At 28.7% G+C, this 23,093-nt stretch overlaps 5 protein-coding genes and 1 long non-coding RNA gene across 7 annotated transcripts; 2 read left to right on the top strand and 4 right to left on the bottom strand.

Annotated features, from left to right (window-relative positions):
* The first annotated feature begins 474 nt into the window (after window positions 1–474).
* Window positions 475–9,750, top strand: LOC113792966 (furin-1-like). Its single transcript, XM_027342931.2, has 11 exons — window positions 475–2,961; window positions 5,662–5,766; window positions 5,842–5,958; window positions 6,083–6,135; window positions 6,281–6,362; window positions 6,528–6,598; window positions 6,733–6,779; window positions 6,912–7,282; window positions 7,349–7,523; window positions 7,589–8,834; window positions 8,894–9,750. The coding sequence occupies exons 1-11, from the start codon at window positions 2,425–2,427 to the stop codon at window positions 9,561–9,563; spliced, it is 3,474 nt and encodes a 1,157-aa protein (XP_027198732.2). The 5' UTR covers window positions 475–2,424; the 3' UTR covers window positions 9,564–9,750.
* A 415-nt stretch (window positions 9,751–10,165) lies between these two features.
* On the bottom strand, window positions 10,166–11,315 carry LOC113792976 (uncharacterized). 2 transcript variants are annotated; one of them, XR_012847316.1, is made up of 3 exons: window positions 11,194–11,315; window positions 10,654–10,770; window positions 10,166–10,262 (listed from the first exon to the last, which is right to left on the bottom strand). It is a non-coding gene; the product is annotated as an uncharacterized LOC113792976 (long non-coding RNA). The 2 variants fall into 2 exon arrangements; XR_012847315.1 differs by lacking the exon at window positions 11,194–11,315 and adding an exon at window positions 10,813–10,950 and having other exon boundaries at window positions 10,654–10,759.
* Window positions 10,293–13,007, top strand: LOC113792971 (uncharacterized). The gene is given in 10 exon segments (XM_027342938.2): window positions 10,293–10,640; window positions 10,734–10,942; window positions 11,015–11,113; window positions 11,183–11,389; window positions 11,468–11,579; window positions 11,649–11,734; window positions 11,827–12,024; window positions 12,109–12,207; window positions 12,302–12,766; window positions 12,768–13,007. Coding segments are annotated over 10 exon segments (1,695 nt in total). The 5' UTR covers window positions 10,293–10,522; the 3' UTR covers window positions 12,870–13,007.
* Window positions 13,008–13,009: 2 nt separating this feature from the next.
* Tbc1d8-9 (TBC1 domain family member 8/9) lies at window positions 13,010–18,241 on the bottom strand. Its single transcript, XM_075825014.1, has 8 exons — window positions 17,532–18,241; window positions 17,357–17,468; window positions 17,232–17,283; window positions 16,896–17,159; window positions 16,689–16,822; window positions 16,184–16,615; window positions 15,910–16,115; window positions 13,010–15,837 (listed from the first exon to the last, which is right to left on the bottom strand). Exons 1-8 carry the CDS (start codon window positions 17,573–17,575, stop codon window positions 13,350–13,352), a joined length of 3,732 nt encoding a protein of 1,243 aa, XP_075681129.1. The 5' UTR covers window positions 17,576–18,241; the 3' UTR covers window positions 13,010–13,349.
* Window positions 18,242–18,358: 117 nt separating this feature from the next.
* SH3PX1 (sorting nexin 33-like protein SH3PX1) lies at window positions 18,359–20,893 on the bottom strand. Its single transcript, XM_075825021.1, has 2 exons — window positions 20,427–20,893; window positions 18,359–20,305 (listed from the first exon to the last, which is right to left on the bottom strand). Exons 1-2 carry the CDS (start codon window positions 20,509–20,511, stop codon window positions 18,582–18,584), a joined length of 1,809 nt encoding a protein of 602 aa, XP_075681136.1. The 5' UTR covers window positions 20,512–20,893; the 3' UTR covers window positions 18,359–18,581.
* A 241-nt stretch (window positions 20,894–21,134) lies between these two features.
* LOC113792975 (ubiquitin-ribosomal protein eL40 fusion protein-like) lies at window positions 21,135–23,048 on the bottom strand. The gene is made up of 3 exons (XM_027342941.2): window positions 22,773–23,048; window positions 22,596–22,698; window positions 21,135–22,518 (listed from the first exon to the last, which is right to left on the bottom strand). Exons 1-3 carry the CDS (start codon window positions 22,951–22,953, stop codon window positions 22,425–22,427), a joined length of 378 nt encoding a protein of 125 aa, XP_027198742.2. The 5' UTR covers window positions 22,954–23,048; the 3' UTR covers window positions 21,135–22,424.
* Between the last annotated feature and the right edge of the window lie 45 nt (window positions 23,049–23,093).

The following is a 23,093-nucleotide window of genomic DNA, read 5'->3' as shown; positions in this document are numbered from 1 at the left end:
TTTTTTGTTTCCATTTCATTTCATTTCTCTTACTTTTTTCTGTCTCTATTTTCTTTATCAGATATTTAGATTATCATCATCATCATCATCGACAATTTCCAATGTTGAATAATAATAACACACAAGATTCGAAAAATTCTTCGTCGTCGTCGTCGTCATTCAATGACCATCGTCTTGATTGATTTTCCATTTGAAGATCAATGATGAATCTTTGAACAAAATCATAAAAGCCATCATCATCGTTATCGAATGTACATCATCATCTTTAAAAACACAAAAAATATTGATAACAACCTGTGTGTTAATTATCTTCCCCCTTATCCTATCCCCCCGAATTATGAATTTTTTTTTCATGTTAACAAATTTGTTTGTTGATCGCCTTGTCATTTTTTTTTCTATCTTTTTCGCATGCAGCAAATAATGAAAAGGAAAGAGAAAAAGAAATAATTTTTTTTTGCAACCATCATTTTTGTTGATAAACCGACCACCAACAACAAAAACAGAAAAAGGTAGCTGTATTCATTGTGGATCCTGTATATTCATGGATATATTCATTGTCCAACCAATCAATCAATGAGAGAGAATATACCGAACGAAAGGCGGTTGTGCCAACATCATCATCCATTATTGAAAACAGAAAATCAGTTTTTTTTTCTTTCTTTTTCCAAAACAGAGTCGTCGCTGTTTTGATTTTCTCTCTTTCCATCAATTATCCATTACTGCTACCACCACCATCAACCAACCAACCGACCAACCATCATTTTGTTTAGTATCTTTTTACCGACGAAGACGATTATTTTATTTTGTTGATCACAGAAAAAAAATCTATTTGGTTGGTGTGTTGATACACACAGCTGGTTTTTCATTCGGTGATTTTTTTTGGTGTTAATTCAGCTGTTTTTTTTAGTCAATTTTGATTTTCTTTTGGCCATCCATGTGTGTATATTTTTAACCGAAAAACAGAAAACAGAAAATTAACTAAAACCGACAACAACAAAGAAAGAAGAGAAAATATTTGGGTAATTTTTTTTTCTAAAACAGCAGCACCAGCCGAAGCAAAAAATACCAGACCTGGAATCATTATAACCAGGCAAATTTGTTTTTTGTTTTCAAATGATTATTGCCAGCATAATCATCAACCATCATCATCATCATCATTGCAAAACAAAACAACATTGATAATCAACGTTTGAAAAAAAACAAAATTATCCAAACAAAAACAAGTGAAAATAACTGTGTGGAATTATCATTTTTTTGCATTTTAAAAAATCAAAATATTCTTTGATATCTCTCTCTTTCTCACTTTATCACTCAAACCATCAACGATTACATAACGATTGCAATGTTTTAATTAAAAATTTTGTGTTGTTGTTCGGTTTCATATCAAATAAATCATACAAAAAAGTATTTTAATCAACAAATCAGACACACATTTTTTTCGGGAAAATCAAACAAACATTCCGGACATAACGGACCGAAGAAGAAAAAAAAACATTTTTTTCCCCATCATCAAAGTGAAAAATATTTTAATAATTTTTTTTCCTCTCTCCAAACTTGCATAAAGTGTGTGTTTGTGATTCCAATCATCATCATCATCATTATCTCAATAGCGACCACAAAAATATCTGTAACAACGACAACGACAGGCGAATGAAATTTGATTAATCAATTTAGAAATGTTGATGATTTGAAATACATAAATCAATAATTAAAAAAAAAAGGAAAAACGGATTGTCAAACATTTACATCCGTTTTTTTTCTACATACATTCGACTTTCCAAACTAAAACTACTGATACACAACGCATATTATCGCATGAAAAATGTCAATTTTTTTTGACATTTGACAAAATTACAAAAAAAAAGATTGATTTCATCGTTGTTGTTGTTGTTACAAAAGTGTGATCTTCGTTTTGTTGGTTGATTTCCTTTCCTTTTCATTTTTATTCAATGATGATCATCATTACAAAATCAATGATGATGATGATGGCCTACTATACTTTGTAACTTGATGACTTATAGTTTTTTTTGTTTAGTTGAAAAACCAAAACGTCTTTCAAACCACAAAACAAAATTTATCACTAGATTTTGCCATTTTTTCTTTAAATCAATATTTTCTTTAAAAACAAAATCATCATCATCAATATCTCGTCAATCAATCGATCAATCAATCAAGACCACCCTTCTTTCATCATCGCAATCATCATCAAGAAAAATATTTGTCATTTCAGCAAGCAAACAAACAAATTATATCAAAATACATAGCTGAATGAATTTTTCATCGTTATCGTAACGAAGAAATACATTTCGAACGTGATATATATAAATTCAATCAATTGCCATCATATTTTGATTGATTTGGATTTTTTTTATTTTGATAAAAATCTCGGTTGATTCATTGGAAAAATTTCAATATTTAAATATCATGTGGTATCATCATACTATAACATTATCATCATCATTACCAACATCATCATCATCATCATGTATGGAAGATAATAGTGAAAAAAATTTCAAACAAAATTGTCGATATCATCATCATCATAATCAGAATCATCAGTATCATCACCATACAAAACATTGCAAATCAACGAATAATAAAACAATTCTGCCATTCAAAACAATGTCGAATAATAATAATAATAATAATTTTAGAAATAATTATCATTATAATGATAATAATTTTAATAGAAAAATTAATTTTTTATCTTTATTTTTAAATTATAATCATCATTTGATTACAATATGGTCATCATTAATAATAATATTAATATTTTCAACTACAATAACCGTACAAGCAACAACAATCAATAATAATCAATATCATTATACAAATGAATTTGCATTAGCATTGAATAATTGTTATGATCATTTATTGGATAATGATATTAATCAACAAATATATCATGATCAAATTGCACAACAATTGGCTGAACGTTATGGTTTTATTAATCATGGAAAGGTAATGGTTTCATTATATTTTTTTATTATTATTTTGGCCATAAATTCTTTACTTGTTTTATTAGATTATAAATTGAATTTGATTATTACAAAATTCTTTATAATTCAAATTTTATTTGTTTTTTATTACAAATTTATTCGCATGAAATGCACAAAGAATTCAAATGAATTCTTTGCTCGTTCTTTTTTTTGTGGTTAAAAAGAAATTTCATTTCGTAATAATTTTTTATTAATTTTTTTTCACGTTTATTGACACTAAACAAAGCAAATAATAATAATAATAATAAAACCGAATCGAAATTAAAATCAACACAAACTCTGCACAGAGGCAATGAAATTCAAAAACTTTTTTATTGCATTTTTATCATATTGCTAATCATTAATGAATGATTCAATCAATTTTTTTCCAATTTCAATATCATCATTACATAATTTTCATTGTTTATACATGGTGGTCATATATATTTTATTTTATTTGATTTTGAAAATTGATTATAGCAAAAAAACAATCAAGCAGAATTGGTTTTTTTCCAGTTTTCCAGTTTCCAGAATGTGTGTGTGTGTGTGTAGGTTGTCCTTTAGAAAGAATATTTCATTTTCCATGTAATAATTCAAGTTGAACCCGAAAAACAATGATGAAATTGATTTCGGTTATCAAAAAGGAAAATAATTGATTGCGAATATTGCCATTTTAATGATGATGATATCCTATTGTGTGTGTGTTTCGTTCAAATACTTCATTTTTTGCATGTCTGTTTATTTCATTTTCAATCGAATCAAATGATGCGATTATTTTACACATTTATCACCGTTTATGTTTCTATAAAATGATGAAACCAAAAAAAAACCAGCAATAATATTTGGTGGTAGGTGGTAAGATTTAATGGGTTTTGTTTGCCTGTTGAATTTGTAACAAAACAAAAAATCAGATTTAGCTGAAAAAAAAATCTAATTAATTTTTCTCGAATGATAAACATTTATCAAACATCCGTTTGTTGTGTGCAATCATAACAACAACAACATCGAGATGATAAAAATTTCCATTATAGGGGTTTCACACTAGCAGCAATGTGAATGAAATATTTCAAATGCAATATTTCACTACATTTCAGCCTTATGGACTGAAATATTGCATTTGAAATATTTCATTCACATTGCTGCTAGTGTGAAACCCCTATTATAAAAATCAGAAAAATTTAATAGTCCATAAGGCTGAAATGTAGTGAAATATTGCATTTGAAATATTTCATTCACATTGCTGCTAGTGTGAAACCCCTATTACAAAAAAAAAAAAAATGAAATCAAAAATAAAATAACCTGGCAACAAATCAAATTCGTTTTTCTTTGCCTATATTTCGAATCCGGTTAGGTCAATGAATATTATTTCAAATTACAAAAATTTCACAAAATTTAATTTAAAAAAAATGAAATTTTACATTTCGGTTACAAACGTAATGAATGTGTTTAACATGTTATAGAGAGGTAGTCGTAGTGTCAGTAATAATAATGACAATTAAAAGAAAAAGAAAACATTACAAAAATATTACAAGCTTTTTGTCCTTCAAAATTTTCTTTCAATATTGCTTCTTTTCAATTTCCTAATTTTTTTTTGTTGTAAATCTTGCATCTTGTAATTTTCTTCTTATTCTATCTATCTATTCAGTGAGATAAAAAAAATTACATTCAATAAATTATTTGTCACCAAAGTAATCTTGCATTTCATTAGATATTCTGTTATATGGAGAAGAGGGGAAAGCAAATTTGCAAAAATTCATCACAATTATAAATGTGAGAAATTCATTGAAATTAATCAATCAATCAATGTTTACATTGATTTGATTTGATGATTGCCATTCAATTGGATTTTTTCAATTATTCACTGGAAAAAATGAATGATTTTCATTCGTTTAATTTCCATTCGTTGAATATTGTCAATCGTTGAGGTAAAAATCAATGATGATGATGATTATAAATATCCCACTTGGCCATGGATATGATGATGATGTTTTCAATGAATTTTTCTCATTATAAATAAATGATTACTTTTGGGAAACAACAAGCTAAATCTTCATTCAATTATTTCATCATTATTATTATTTTTTCAATTCAATTGTTAAATTGTTAAATGAAATGAAATGATGATGATGATGATTGTTGATTGTTGTTGGTCAATTTCTCCTTGATCGATTGACACTTCTTCTTCTTTTTGTGGTCATTATCATTATCAATTCTTGATTGTAAAAGAATTTTTTTTTTTGTTGTCAAGTTTTTCATCATTAAATTTTCACATTTCAATGTACCCATATTCATCATCATTAACATCATTGATCGATTGATGTCCGGATGCTATTTCTTTTTCTTTTTTTTGTTGTTGATTGCAATTTTTCTTCATTATTGTTATTGCCATTTGTAAAAATGGTTTTTCATCATCATTCAATTTTCCAAATTGATCAAAATTTGATTTTAATAATAATGATGATGATAATGATGATATTGAAACCTTGACATTGAGAAAAAAAAATATTTGAAATGAAATCATTTGATTGAAGTAGAGAGATTGATGATTGATATTGGATTGCATTTTCTGGTTTTTCTAATCACCTTTGATATGGGAGAAAAAATTATACGCATTTACTATGATGATAATAACAAAAAACATTTGAAAAATAAATAACAATTTTTCTGTTTTTTTTTCACTTAGGTTGGAGCATTAAATTGTCATTATATATTTTCGCATAATCATGTTAGTAAACGTTCAGCAGAATATTCTCATAAACATCATCGTTTATTGGCTAATGATGAACAGGTATTTTTTGGGAAAAGAGGAATATTTTTAAATTGTTTTTAATTATGATTTTTTTGGTTCACTGATTGAAAAAAGGTACATTGGGTTGAACAGCAACGAATCTATGTACGTGAAAAACGTGATAATCAAAAATCTAGTTATCGTTATAGACGTCAAATGCCTGATCCAATTTTTCGTGATATGTGGTATTTGGTAAATTTGATTTTATTCTTGATCCAGTTGGATCTGGTTCTTCAAATCTGATGATTCTAATTTTCTTTTCATTTTTTTCAACCCGTCCTGTCCCCCCCTATCCAAATATTTGTCATCAATATAGAATAAAGGAGCCCGTGGTGGTTTCGATATGAACGTTCAAAATGCCTGGAAAATGTAATGTTATATTTACATTTGTTGTTGTTGTTGAACAAACTGTTTTTTTTGTCAAACAACAATGACATTATATACCATTAATTATACCTTTTTATAATGAGTTTCTTTTGTTTTACCTTGATTTTTTTTTCTTTTCGAAATACAGAGGTTATACTGGTAAAGGTGTTGTCGTTACTATTCTTGATGATGGTATTCAACCTAATCATCCAGAACTTGTCAGAAATTATGTAATTATTATTATTATCATTTTCTTCTTTCTTTCCACATAACCCCTTAAATTAATATAATGTAGTAATAATTCTAATTGGTTTTTTTCTCCCTCTCATTTTTCCCCTTCCATATTCTATCTATTCTTTTTTTTGTATGGAATATTTTCCCATTGAAAACTTAAGGATCCTCATGCAAGTTATGATATTAATGATAATGATCCTGATCCTACTCCTGCCGATAATGGTGATAATAAGTAAGTGAATGAAATGAAATGAAAATGAAAATGATGATTTTGTCATTTTTCCCCTTTATATTCTGCATTATCATCAATAAATACTACCGAAACTAATGATCATTTTCATTTGTCATTTTTTCTTTTCAAAAAAGACATGGAACTAGATGTGCTGGTGAAGTTGCTGCTGAAGCTTATAATGGTATGTTTACTTTTTTTTCTATAATTCCTTTTTAAAGAAAAATATTATTTGATGATTGATGATTTTCCATTTATAAATAATATTGTGTTGTTGAAATGGACAAAATAAATAAATGCCATTTTCCGTAAATAGATTTTTGTGGTGTTGGTATAGCATTTAATGCTAGTATTGGTGGTGTACGAATGTTAGATGGAATTGTTACCGATCAAGTTGAAGCTCGTGCCATTAGTCATAATCCACAATATGTAGATATTTATTCAGCATCATGGGGACCTGAAGATGATGGTAAAACTGTGGATGGACCGGGGAAATTAGCTAAACGTGCATTTGTTGATGGTATACGTAAAGGCCGACGTGGACGTGGATCAATTTATGTTTGGGCTTCGGGTAATGGTGGTCGCCGATTAGATAATTGTAATTGTGATGGTTATACAAATTCAATTTATACACTTTCAATAAGTAGTGCTACACAAAATGGCAATAAACCATGGTATTTAGAAGAGGTATATTTAAGTTTTGTCACTTGAGAAATTCTTATTAAATTTTGCTTGTAATCTTTTATATTCAAGTGTTCATCAACATTATCGACAACATACAGTAGCGGTACACCGAATAAAGATGGTAATATATTAACTTGTGATCAGGATACATCATATTTTAAAGCATTGAAAAAAGGAGAAATACCACAAAAAGATAGTTTATGTACACGAACACATACTGGAACATCAGCATCTGCACCGATTGGTAATTAATTTTAAAATTTAATTTAATGAATAGTCTTCATATTTGATTGTTTTTTTCGCTAATAGCTGCTGCAATCATTGCATTAGCCTTGGAAGCAAATCCAAATCTAACATGGCGTGACATGCAACACTTAGTTGTTATGTCTTCACGATATGGACCTTTGCGTCATGAAAAAGGTTGGGCAACCAATGGTGTTGGTAGAAAATTTAGTCATAAATTTGGCTATGGATTACTTGATGCTGAAACTATTGTTAGATATGCTGAAAAATGGACAACAGTTCCATCGGCACGTATCTGTGAAACAGCTACACAGATTAAAGAATGGGAAATACCTGCACAACTTCGAAAACAATTGGAAGTTTCATTATTAACTAGCGGATGTCGTGGTACATCAAATTATGTACGATATCTGGAACATGTTCAAGCTAAAATTACATTAAAATATCAGCCACGTGGTAATCTAAAAATATCATTAATATCACCTTCTGGAACCATATCACATTTGCTTTTTCCACGACCAAGAGATATGGAAGATATTTCATTCAATTCTTGGCCATTCTTATCGGTACATTTTTGGGGTGAACCTCCAGATGGTACATGGAGACTTGTGATTCAAAATGATGGTTCCAAATCAAGCATTGTACCAGGGAAATTATTTTCCTGGTCATTAGTTTTTTATGGAACATATGAAAAAACTTATGCACAACGTTTGTATAATGAAACTGTTCGTTATTATCCTCGAAGTACATCACCGGCAACAGAAAAATTGAATGATTGTGTTCCACAAGGATTATATAAGATGTATGAATCAGATGAATGTGTTAAAAAATGTCCACCAAAACAATGGGCTAATAGTGATATTGGTCAATGTATACCTTGCAACAATGCCTGTGATAGCTGTTTTGGACCATCATCCGATAATTGTCTTTCATGTACAAATGGTTATTTTTTTGATTATCATTGTCTTGATCGCTGTCCAGATGGCTATTATGAAGATATTGAGCTTAAAGAGTGTTTACCTTGTTCACAAAATTGTTTAACCTGTTCAAAATCACCTGATATTTGTAAAACTTGTAAATCATTTGATTACCGTTTGAATGAACAAAATCGTTGTGTATTGGATGAAGAATATTCTATTTCATCTAATCAATTGTTATGTGATGAAAGTTGTGAAAAATGTAATGGATCATCATCAAATGATTGTTTGTCGTGCAAAAATGATCGTAAATTTTTTAAAGGTAGTTGTATTGATTCTGATTGTCCAGAAGGATATTATATTCAACAAGATGGTAGATCGATGGCATGTGAATCGTAAGTAATCTTTTGACCTTTACATTTCTTTTAAAATTGAAAATTTTTTTTCAACATAGATGTCATTATTCATGCGAAACCTGTGATGGACCTTCACATTTTAAATGTAAATCTTGTTTCAAAAATTCAACCCTATTAAATGGAACCTGTTATCTTTGTTTGGAAGGACATTTTATGAATCAAATGAAAAAATGTGAATTATGTCATTCATCTTGTTCAACATGTTCAGGACCATTAGCAACTGATTGTATTACATGTAAATCAGGACTTTTTATGGATAATATGCGTTGTGTGCCTTGTTGTCAAAATTTGAACAACAATGAATTTATCGATTGTTGTCATTGTGTTAATCAGGATGGTCCTTGCGCTTCAATCGATATACCACGAAGTATTCAAATAATCAACGATAAACCAGATCGAAATATTCTTTCAATATATCATTTGTTTGGATTTATTTTCAGTCATTTCTTTACCTATATTATATTGATCCTATTGTTAAGTATAATTTTGTTAATGTTTTTAAAACGACAAGTCAAATCATTTGGTTTAATCAATCGAAAACGTTCCGAATCATTTTATAATGTTAACTATCAAAAATTGAATTATAACAAAAAATCAAGCCGTAGGCGAAATATTGAACGACAATTTGATGGTAATATTGATAAGAATAATGATGACATTGATGATAATGATGATGAAGAAGAACATACTTTGTTCCAAAAAGTTTAAAAATTTTCTAGGAATGAATTTTCTAGTCTCTTATTTTTTTTTTTATTTTAAATATTTTGTTTCAAATTTTTTCTTTTTTGTGTGTGTATAGAGAACAAAACAAAACAAACAAACAAGAAAAAAAACATTTATTTTTGCAATTTTTATTTGAATAAAAAAATTCTATGAATATTTTATCACAATTTGAGATGATTCTTTTGTTATCAATGTTTTCCATTTCGTTTTCGTTTGTCGCATTATTATATGTGATGTGTGATGGGTTTTTTTTGGATGATTGAAATTGAATTTCAAAGGTCAAATTTCAAATTGTTGTTACCAAGATTCTGGATTCTGGCAAAAATTTACCTTTTTTTCATTCTCCCTATAGGCAACCAGCAGAAAATAAAACTTGAAAGAATATAGCCATAGGAATTTGACCCGTTCATTGATCCCCAAGAAACAGCAGCAGAAGCAATACACTATTTTACCATTATAACCGACTATGCGCACGAATCTAAATTCAATTCCATTCCCTAACGATTCTTTTCGATTCTTTCGATTATATATGGCATCCTGTGAAAAGGAGAGAATTTGTATACAATGTATATATGTGTGTGTGTGTACAAAACAACAAATGTTTTTTTTTTTCATTGCTTGCTTGCTATCTATACAATCATATTTGATGTTCCATAATCATAGTTGCCTATGCTATTCCTGTATCTGAACCAAAAAAAAAAAAAAAATAAAAAAAACAACATACCAAAGAAAACACAGCATAGAATATTTGTTTGGTATGTTTGGTTGGTTGGATGTTGCGGTCATCGTCATAATCGGTAGTCGTTGGTCGTAGTTTGTTAGTCATAATTGTTGTTGTTGTTTGATTTGATTCGATTTGGTAAAAAAGGGTTGAAATATATTGTCCATTGTGAATCAAACAAAATAAGTACCATTAATGAACCAGAGAAAAAAGTAGAAAAAAAATGGATGATGTTTCATCATTAAATAGTGATCGTTCAAAACGATTATCAGTTATATCGAAACGTACAAATAAATCGGATACATCATCATTATCATTATCAAATTCACAGATTTTAAAACGTAATTATCATACCTGTTTTGATTTGTTTTGCTTGCTTTCCCCATTGATGATTACATTTGGTTTCTTTTTAAAAAAATGTATTTTCATATCAGCTGAAAACATACCAATCGATTTACTTCTGCAAGAAGCCTGTATGAAAAATGATATTACAGCAGTCAAACATTTAATTACATTGGATATTGATTTGAATAAAAAATCACAACTTGGTCGGTCACCAATTCATTGGGCTATTATTAATAATAATACTGAAATTGTTGAATTATTAGTCAATGCAAAATGTGATATTGAAGCATCGGATAAGGTAAGTTTTTCCTTTTTTCAAATTTTTCCAAATTTCCCTGTTTTCATTCATTCATTCAATTCGAAAAAAAAGTTTGAAATGAAACCAATTTTGATGGCAGCAATGGTCGGTAATCTAGAGATGGTTAAAATTTTAATCGAAGCTGGCTGTAATTGTCGTGTAGTGAACAAGGTAAGATCAGATTCACAATTTGATTTTCATTTTTCTGAATTCAAATTTTTCGTTCAAACCAAATAACAGAAACAACAAACCGTTTTACATTGTGCTGTTAAACATGATCAAAATGAAATATTAGCATTTTTACTTGATAATGTTAATGTTGATATTGATATTAATTCAGTGAATGAGTCATGGCAAACTAGCCTAATGATGGCCTGTATCAATAATAATCTGGAAATTGTTGAAAAATTAATTGCAGCAGGTGCCGATGTCAACATGAAAGATAAGGTAAATTGGTTGATTGGCTGATTGACTGAATTTGTAAAATTAAAAAACTTTTTCCCAAAAAAAAAAAAAAAATTACAGCAAGGTAGAACTGTTGCACATTGGGCAAGTTTTAAAGGTTATCATCAAATATTGGATCGTGTTTTGAAAGCCGGTGTTAAAGCTGATGAAAGAGATCAAGATGGTAAAACTGGTATGGTATTTGTTTGTTTTCGTTGTTGATTTTGATGATTCATAATCACATTTTCACATTCATCAATAGCATTACATTTATCTGCTGAATATGGTTTTGAAAAAACATTAAAAACATTAATCGAACATAATTGTGATATTTTCATAACTGATACGGTAATTCTTCTAAATTCGCTTTATTTCTGATTCGTTTTAACCCTTTCTTTCTTTATCTTTTCTTCTGTTTCCTTTTCTTTGAATTTAAACAGAAAGGACGAACTGCATTAATGATTGCAGCTGCATTAGGCTATCTAGATGTTGTAACCATATTAATTGAACATGGTGCTAATCCAAATTGTAAAGATAAAAATGGTAATACAGCATTACATTTATGTGTTATGGGTAATCATTCACGTGTTGCACAATTTCTTATACGTAATAAAGCTGAAATTAATGCTTATAACAATGTAATTATAATGATGATAATGAAATCTGTCATTCATTTTGCTAACTAAAAAACAAAAAAACTAAATTCTGTTTCTATATTTCAGCGAAAACAAACACCATTGGTGATTGCAGCCGAGCTTGGCCATACTGAAGTAGCCGAAGTATTAATCAATCATAAAGCAGATTTGTTTGCTACCGAAAAGGTTTGTTTGTTTCGTTTTACCATTGAAGTTTTTGATCAACCTGACCCTGATGAACAATTTTTTGTCACTCTCTTCCTCTCTATATTATTTTTAGAGTGGTCGAACAGCACTTTATATTGCATCACGTGGTAGTTTTCAAGCATTAGTCGATATGCTTATCAAAGCCGAACGTGAACAATTTTTTAAATTAGATTCCAATAATCAGAATCAAAATCAAAATCAATCAACATTGATTGAACAAACATCATATGAACTGCCAACTGAATATGAAAATCAAGAAAGTATACGATTAGGACATATACGTAAAATGTTATATCATTTATCCCGACATTATCTTGATACAAATGATTGGAAAAAATTAGCACGATTTTGGAATTTCACTGAAGAACAAATCAAAGCAATTGAACATCAATATTCAGGGAAAACTAGTTATAAAGATCATGCATATCGTATGTTATTAATATGGTTACATGGATTATCATCAAATAAAGATCCAATGAATGAATTATATGATGCATTAATCTATATTAATAAAAGTGATGTAGCCGAAAAAATCCGTAAAAAAAGCTAATGAAGATAATTTTTATCATTATAGCCGTTATAAATGTCGTTGTCTGCCTGGTATACCATCAACTGTTTGTCATTATTGTTTAATTACGTGATCTTTTTTTGTGCAAAAAAATTTTTTCCTTGTCGTTATTCATTTTTCTGTGCACTGTTGAATTGTTTTCCAGAATATTCTCACACACTTTGTCCCGAATGATTTGATAAAAAGTTTTTTTTCTTGTTTTTCCAATCAACATTATCACAGATTCTTTTTTTTTAATAATTCAAAAATATTGTTAATGTTTTTTATGTAAATATATAGTTTTTTTTCTCTTTTTTTGCTGTTTGATATATGAAAAAATATTCTTTTTTATAAACGTGTTTTATGTGTGTATTTTTTGTTGTTTGTTTGTTTGTTTGTGTGATTTTTAATTAAAAAAATAAAAAAATTTTATAAAAAAAATTATTATATAATTATGAAAGGAATTGAGGGGTGGAATTTAAGAAAATAAAATATTGAATTTATAACGATGATTTTTTTTATCCCCTGTGTTCGCAAATGAATGAATTTCTTCGGTATTTTCGAAATAATAAGCTCAGGTTGCTGTGGTTGAATTGGTTGACAATGGATTGGTCGTTGTTGTTGTCGCTGTTGATGGACCAATAGTAACACTTGGTGAACGATCAAAATTATCCGGATTTTTTATCTTATTCATTACAATCGACCAATCGGATTTTTTTTCAAATAAATCTATTAATGTTTGTTCAGTATGTAATAGGCTAAAAAATTGTTCAAAACTTATTTGCCAATTTAATGGTTCATGATGATGATGATGATGGTGATGATTTTGATGGTGATTATCATGATTTTGATTTTTGGTTGAATCTGCATTTGTCATTGATGCAGATGATGATAATGGTTCATCAACAACCATCATAATTTCTTTATTATTTTCACTTGAACAACTACTAAAACTTTTTATGGATAAATCATCAATAATTTTTAAATCATCATCACTAATTGTTTGAAAACTAGTATTATCGGATTTTATTGTTTCTTTATCTTCTTGTTGATTTTTTTCACGTTCAGCAATTGCCAATGATGTTAGATAACCATGACGCAGTAAATCATTACCCACTCTTGCAATACAATCAAATATATGTTGTTCATTTGTTTCATATGCAAATATATCATACATTGTTTTCCATAAACGTATGAATTGCATTTCATTCATGTTTGGTAATTTTTGATATTTAAAATGCTGTTTTTCATCACCATTATCAAAATTATTCAATTGTTGTTGTTGTTGTTGTGATAAAGTATAGGTCATGCTTGAAGTTCGATGTAATTTTTGTATTGGTAATAAATGTAGAAAACAGGAAAGTGTAAATTCTTTTGGTGGTGGTGGTGGTTCATCTTGATTATCATCATCTGCTCCGGGATCTTTTGATGATGACGATTTCTGTGGTGATGGTTTATCTTGAAAAAATTCCATAGCTTCGGATGCAGTTTCAACATGATCATCCACTACATTATTAGATTTACCATTATCATCATTCAATGATGATAATCCGGTATTTCCTCTGTCCAATAAATGTATTGCATATAAAAATTTCAATCGTAATTCTGCATCAGCTTTTATAAAAATAATCATACATATTAATAATTGATATGTACCAATCGTATTCGAATGATTTTCATCAAGAAAATTAAAAACCCTACTGATCAGATGTTCAATATTATCACAATTCCATGGTATAAATTGAATGAAATAACAACGAAATTGTTCAATATCAATTTTAAATGTATAAATATTATCTTTTTTATCCAATAATGTTGTTGAATTGATTTGTCCCCAATATTGTTGTTTCAGTTGTTCTTCTTTCAATATCATATACATTGTGAAAATTTCATCATATGATAAATATTGCGAAATAATCGGTATACTTTGTAATGTACGAATAGTATTTTTAATTGAATTTTCTTCCAAATTTTGTACAACTTTCATACGATGTTTTAATCGCAATTTTTCAATTTGATTTGCTGTTATAAAATTAAATTTTGTATATGATTCATTAATCAGATCTTTAATATCGGTCATTTTTTGGCTTGCACGTTTACTTGCCGTACCATATGAAAATGAATGTACCATATGTGGTACTTTTGCTTCAGGATTGATAATATTTTCCAAATAACCACTTAATACAGTCATTGCTTCACCATCATCTTTACATTTCATTAATGATTCTTCATTTGCATTCAATATTCTTAAGGCAATTTGAAATACAACTTTTGCACCATCATAGAAAAAATAATCAACAATATTTATAGCTGATTCAAATGGCATAACACTTAGAAATATTGTTAAAAACCATGATAATGAAATCATTGATAAAATTCCCAAATGTAATAGTTGATTATAAAGTTCAGGTAAATAATCTTTAACTAATTCTTCCAATACACCTTGATCAACTAAAGCACCAATAACTTTTTTATTATAATAATCCGGTAATAAACGTTCACATAATGCAACCAATAACCAAAATGCATCTTCTTCATTTGCATATAAAAGAAAAACAGAAGCAACAATATTCATTGCTTGACAATAACCAATATTTGGATTTCTATATGCATATGCTTTCAATACTCTACGTAATGCATTGATACCAATATCGGATTGAAATGCAGGATGTTCAGGTAATGATCGATGTAGATCACGTTCAATTTCATCCGATGCAATATTCTGTACAGTCATTGAATTTTCAACCAATTCTTCATAATAACCTTGATTTGTTTCTTTTTCATTAATAGCACCCGAATAAAGTAACCATAATTCATTTCGTAATTCATCCGGTATTCCTTGTAAAATAAGATCACGTGTTTTTGCCACCCGGTAACAGATTATTCCACGACCATATTCAATAAAATGTAATTGCCATAAATTTAATTTAACCGATTCTTTTGCTTCATTTTCCGGTGATATATTATCGAATGAAAATTTTTTATTTAATGCCGGTTCAATTGACCATGAACTGGATCGAAGTTGACGATTTTCACGGCCAAGTACATCAAGACCTTCACCACTTTCAAAAACAAACAGAAAAATTCATTACAAAAATTAATCCTTTTTTCAAAAAAGATTTTTTTAAAAATACCTTTTAGTATAATCCAAACGAGCCAACATTTTAACAATTTTACCAATCAAAAAATCACGATCTTCAACATGATCAAATATGATATTAGTTTTGCTTAATGTTATTACTATTGCCTTATTCCATACAGGCCAATTTGTACTGTTGTCTAATTTTTCAACCGAACGAATTTCACGCATCGGTATTATCAATGACAAAAGGCTTAAAACCTACAGAAAAAAAAACGGAAAAATCAATTTAAATACAAAACCTTTTCTCAAACAAAAGATAAACATACTCGACTTTCAAAGCAAATATAATTATTTGAAAGATACATTTTACCCCAAACATGTTGTTTATTATATGGTGTCCATAATGTACATGGTAATGTACCATCAAGTTTTTCATCCATTGGTAAACGGAATGTTATTTTATAATTTTCACACATTGCTCGGGCATCCAAATCACGTTTAAGTATTTTTTTCGAAAAACCTTGTGAATTTTTTGATTTATTATTCGGATTATTATTATGACCACCACTTGTATTATCGATAGCAAGCAAATGTTGTTTTTCATCCGAAATCAATGATTTCATAGCAAGATTAACCAATTGTTCCATAAGGGAATAAACTTCATTTGCTTTCAAAAACATTGAAAATAAATATTTTTTTGTTCTAGTGTTTACCAATATACTATTAGGGAAAAAACGTGGATTATCAATTTCAAGATGCTGTTGTGAGAATCATAAAAAATTAAACAAATTAAACACTGCTGATTTAAGAATTTTTTTTCGCACAACTTACCTTAACATCAATCCATTTGATTATGATTTTAATTTCATTACCAAAAATATATGAATAAAAACACAGATAATTGATGCTTATATAAAGCCAACCTTGTCGTGGAAATGAACCTTTAAAATAACTGCAATAATAATCTAAATTTATGAAATATAAAAATTAAAATTACAAATAATTTTACAAAGCAAAAAGTAAATCAAATATAATTACAATTTACAAGTTTTTCTTCTTCAGGCATCGCGAATAATTTAATAAATTTTGCCACTGATGATATAACATCTTTTGTTGTTGATTGATTATCATTATCCAAGGAATTTTGATCAATAATCATTTGTAAAAGACTTTCAATTTTACATTTAATAAAATCAGTTACATCTGAATCATTTTCAAAATTTGTTAATGTTGGCATTAGATGATTTTCAATATATTCCCAATCTTGTAGTATTTCAGTAAAACTAGATGATGCAGCAATGACTATGGAAATAGGGAAATGAAATAATGGAAAAATTACTTGAATGGAAATCCTAATCATTCATTGATACATACTGTATGTTGTATCCGAATTGGAAATTTGATGCAAAATTCTGAATGGTAATGGCTTTTGGGGTGGGAAAAAAGAAAAAAACAAAAATGTCAGAAAAACGTCAGAAAAAATAGAGAAAAATATCTACCTTTGTATCGAAAACCGAATCAATGGTACCGACCAACAGCGATGAAAAACCTTTGGTTCCATGTCCTAAACGTCTTTGCAGGACAAAATATGGATTTGCACGTTCGGTTATCCTTTTCAAACAAAACAATGAATTTGATTGATAAAAGTTGATTGAAGGTTTTCATCAAACTTACCAAAAAGCATTTGCAACGACAACATTTTCCAATTTGACCCACATGGTTCGAAAATTTTGGAAAACAAGAAAAAAAACTTGTCGAAAGAATCTGTCGAACTGGGTAATGAGGAATGATAATGCAGAAAAAACAAAAATGTCGAAAACAAAACAAAATCCGATGGACAACACGATGAATTGGTAGAAATCAACAACAACTAGAACAATGACTTTTGGAATTTAATTTGGTTTAATGTTTATACAAAATAATAATTTTGACCATTTTTTCGGTTAAATAAATCATTGATGATAATGATGACATGGTTTTTCCAAATATTCTACTCGCTATCGATTAAGAGTGTTTGCGTCTGTGGTCAATGGCAACAAAATATATTTTTTTTTGTTTAAAATAAATAGGATCAATACATGCAATTTCAAAGACAAACAAACAAAATCAAAATTGAAATTTGGAAAAAAAACCAAAACAAAGAAAGAAAAAATTGATTTGGATTTGATGATATAATATTTGATTGACAGCGATGATCATCCAACCAACCAAAAAAAACCATTCACAAAATGGTTAAATGGCTAAAAGCAATTTGATCGTTTCATTTTGTTTCGTTTCGTTTCATATCGATGTTTGTTTTGAGAGGTGTTTATTTTTTGATCATCATTGAAAATATCTTGAAAAAAACAAACATTATCAACAAGCGGCAACAGCGACAATTTAGCGACAAAACAACAACAACAACAACAACATTGAGAGACAAAGAACGATCATCATTTTCAATCGAAATCGACAGATGGCGTTTTTTTCATGGATTAAATTAAAACGTTCGAATTCGAATGTTTTTCGAGAAAAATTATATTTTTAATTTTTTTTTAAATTCTGAATAAATTATGTAAATTTGTAAAAATAAAAATTATGTTTTTTTTTGTATAAAATTTTAAAATTATTAATTAATTAATTAGTAGAAAAAATATAATAAAATTTTAAAATGGAAATATGATTGATGATTGCTCCAGGCAATCAAAATGTTGTTTTGTTTTTTTTTAAAACTTTTAAAAATTATTATTCTTGTGATGATGATGATGATGGGGGAAACATTTGTAATGCATTTTCAATATTCAAAACAATTTCTTGATATAATTTTAATTGACCGGTAAGAAATTCACGCATTACCTGATTAAAATCATTAATACGTTCTTGTTCAAAATGATTCATTTCAGCAATTGTTGCATATGTAACAACATCTGCACGTTTTTCAATACCCATTAATGATTTATCATCTAATCTACCTTCATCACGTGCTTTTTTATGTTCACGTTTTTTATTTATTGAACCTTTATAAACTTGATAAATTTCTGGCCATGCAGTTAATATACCACGATATTCATGCATTAGATTTGATAATGGAACAAAACCACGACAATCTTGTTTTTCAAATAATTTTCCAATTGTTTCATATGTTTCTCCAGTATAATTTATTGCCTGTATTAATGAACGATTAGCTGGTGAATCTTTTGCTGGACATGTTTCAAATGATTCACTTAATGTTGAAAATATACTACTTATTTTGGAAAATTCACGTTTATAAAATGATTGATAACGTTTTATCATATCTTGTGAAACATTATATGTATTTTTCATTGATTCATCTAATTTACCAATAAAACGTACAAATTGTTCAATCAATGGATCAGTATTACGATCAATCGTAGCATTTTCAGGTATTTGAATTGTTAAAAAAAACATTCCACCAACTAATTCATCTTTTTCAGCTCTTCTTTTACCATTTTTCCATTGTTTATCATCTTTACATGTGATAAAATGTTTCCAAACAGTTGATTGACAAAGAACAGGATGATGACAAATTCTTTCAACCCATGATTGTAGCTGTTTTCTACGATTTTCAATAAAATCATCTTGATAACGGCCCGAAATTTGTTTATCCGGTAATGATGGTATCGGTATGGTGGTAAATTTATCCTGCAAACGTTCATGTAACCAATCAAAATGTTTATAACGTCGTTTAACCGATACACCAGTATCCGATGGTGTCAACCGATAAGCAATAAAACTTTTCAATCCTTTCATTTTACTTTCTTTTTGTGGTTCTTCAACTTTAACCGTAACATTAAAATATGTTGGAGCCCATTTCAACAAGCCATCATTATCAAAAACAATATGAATCAAATCATTTTGATTAACATTATATGTTTTCAAACCTAATATATAATCTTCACCACCAGATTTAACAAAATGTGAAAATCTATTTATACTTTTTTTTATCGATGGTCCTCCCGCTGAAGAATTTTTATTATGATTATGACCATGAATATTAATCGGTGCAAGTTGATTTTGTGGTAAATTTGTTGGTGAATAATAATCAGCTGTAAATTCCGAAGTTTGACTATCATTATCATCATCATCCCAATCATCATCACCCCAATCAACATCTTCAGCAGCTGCATTTTGATCATAATTATTATTATTATTAACACTTAGTTGTTGTGGTGGGGATGGTTGTTGATTTGTAGTTGATTCAATATTGTTATTATTATTATTATTGATAATCGCTGTACCAGTAGCTGGATTTACAAACGATAACATTGTTGGTTTTGGATCTGGTAATGGTCGATTCCATGAATCATTTGTTGTTGAATTTGCTGAATCAACAGTAGCATTAGGAGGAGAAACAGCAACAGGCGAAACATATTCAGCAGGAAAAAGACCTTTTTGTCCACGTGAATTAATACCTTCCCACCATCCTTCACCAATATCTTGACGGGTGACTATGAATTTTCGTCAAACAGTAAAGTTACAAAAACAAAAAACAAACAAAAAATTAATGAATGAATTTCATTGTTGAACAAATCAATCAATCAATCAAACAAAAATCAAATATCAAATTACCCGTAATCATTTCATCTTTTATAATGGAAATTTCACCCGTATCAGGCTGTGCTTGAAAATCATAAAGTGCAATTACTTTCATCATTGTTGATTACTAATGAAATTATCTAATTGATGTTTTAATTGACGATGGATAATGTCGGTGTTAATGTCGTTGTTTTTTTTGCAGAAGAAAAAAACAGGTGAAAAAAAATTAATGTCAAAGAACAAAATCTCATCCACACACAACAACAAAATGAAATTATTGATTTGTCGAACGAATCAACCAAACAGAACAACAGAAAATCGATCGATCAATCGATATTCATTAATCAATGAATTATCCTGAAATGATTTGACAAAAGAGAATGAATATAGTGAGAAAAACAGAGAACAACAAACGAAACAGAACAAACGAAAATCATCAATATGAAAAATATCACCAACACCCACAATCAAATCAAACGCGATCAAATCATCATCATCATCATCGTTAAATCAAAACAATAAAAAAAAACAAACATCATCATCATTATCAATCAGCATTTACACATGAATGAATGAAATGGTATAATAATTACTGCATGCAGCAGTAAAAATATATGCGTATTTTATATGCGTATTGATTGACTCAGCACACGCAAACAAACAAACAAACAAACACCATACACACACACGTACATGCATATAACACAGGCTTATATATAAAGCAGCGGAAAAAAAAGTTCATTTCCCATTCGGAACACACGCTAGTTCGCTTTTAGAATTTTTTTTAATGAATTTTCTCGAATTTTGTTTTCTATTTAACAAATTTTATCATAGAATTAATTTACCATAACTTTGGGATATGAGTTTTCGATTCATGACATGGTGTACAATTCAACAATATCCAATCAATGTGGCCAGTCGTATGTTACTTGAACGAATTACATTTTTAAACTTCGTCAAGAACTTAGTTTGCTGGTTGGATTGCACGCCAAAGCTTCCAAACCATCCTAAATCAATATTATGGCCTTTGATCGATGAACTATAGTTGAATATGACCGCGAACCGATAGAAATTGTTTTTGATGGACGGTCGTGTGTTGTTATTTCACGTTCGTTTGTTATTGGTAATCGCTGATGCTCCTGCAAGAGCAGATATTCTAAACTGCAAACAGTTCAATGGGATTCATGGGTGCAACATGTGTCTCATTGAAACACATTATGTCTCCGAACAACATAGCGGAAGATACCCAATGGATGTTGACTATGTGTCAAGGGATAATTCCGAGTGGCGAAGATTAATTTCATTAGCCCAAAGGCCATAGTTATTTCAAAAAGGAAAAAGAAAGGATTAAAAAATCATGGAAATTAATTGCTAAATCTATGAATATGAAAGGTAAGTTTTGTAATTAAAATTAATGAATTTAATAAAACAAATGAAATAAAATAGAAAAAAAATGCAAAATATATTGGTCAAGGATCCGTGGTGCACAAATTAAACACATAAAAAGAAGAGTTCGTAAACCATATTTGGAACGTATTCATCCCGAATTATCGTTTTTGGACGACGAATTACCAAAATCAACAATGCAGTTATCTTAAACTGCAAACAATTTTAATGGAATCCATGGATGCAGCATGTATCTTATTAAAACACAATATGTGGCGGAACATCGTTACCGAAGATAGCCAATGGATGTTGACCATGTGTCAAGGGATAATTCCGAGTGGCGAAGATTAATTTCATTAGCCCAAAGACCATAGTTATGATGAAGATATCTCGAAAAGTTCTTTCAATTCTTTTCCTTTTTTAAAAAACGTTGTTTTCTATTTAAAAACAACCATGATTACAGAATTTGAATTTTTTTAATAAATAAACAGACAAAATTTTATTTTGTTTTAGAATTTTTTTCTTTATTTTCATTTGTATTTTCAAAATTAAAAGAAATTTTTTTATTCAAATCAAAAAAATAGAATGAAAATAAGACATTGACCAAAATCTGATCTCGAATGATTTGTTTATTCGATTTCGAGATTAACGGATCTTCTTTTTCGGTCGAATATTGTTCGAATGTCCACATTTACGTTTACGACAATTTGTTGCTTTTGGATGAAGTCGAGCATAACATCTATGTATGAAATGGATCGATGAAATAACCGGTGAAAAATAAAGAATTTTGAAAAATGAAAAAGTCGAAAAACTTACTTTCGACAGATCATCTTGTCGCAATTATATTTACGTGCCAAAATCAAAAGACTTGGTTCGATAACACCACCACATAAACGTGAAACAAGATGAAGTGTAGCATCTGAAAAATGAATTTTTTTTGTTTGTTTGTTTTTAAAAAGCTTTTTAACCAAAGTAATTTAAAAATTAACAAACCTTTCGAGATATCATAATCATTCAAACAAGTTTCCAATTGTTTACCACCAAAAATAATACGTTGATCTTCAACGGGTATATTTTCTCTTTGTTGAATTTTCGTTTTAATCGAATCAATCGATTCAAAACGATCAACATCCAATGAAATGGTTTTGTCAAATGTTTTAACAAAGATAATCATTTTTGATTTTCGAAAAAAAATTCAATTTTTAATTCAAAAAAATCCAAATGTAAAAAAAAAAAAAAAACAAAACACGGTTCGCATACAAAACACTGCCGGAACTTTGTTAAATAAAATGAGCAGAGCAACGTGTTAACTGG

Source organism: Dermatophagoides pteronyssinus, unplaced genomic scaffold, assembly GCF_027571235.1.
Source record: "Dermatophagoides pteronyssinus isolate colony J.1.1.1.1 unplaced genomic scaffold, Derpt_VIB-CSIC_2022.12 sq0003, whole genome shotgun sequence".
Taxonomy (NCBI): domain Eukaryota; kingdom Metazoa; phylum Arthropoda; class Arachnida; order Sarcoptiformes; family Pyroglyphidae; genus Dermatophagoides; species Dermatophagoides pteronyssinus.
Note: the sequence above shows the minus strand (reverse complement) of the source record. Positions and strands in the feature narration are given on the sequence as shown.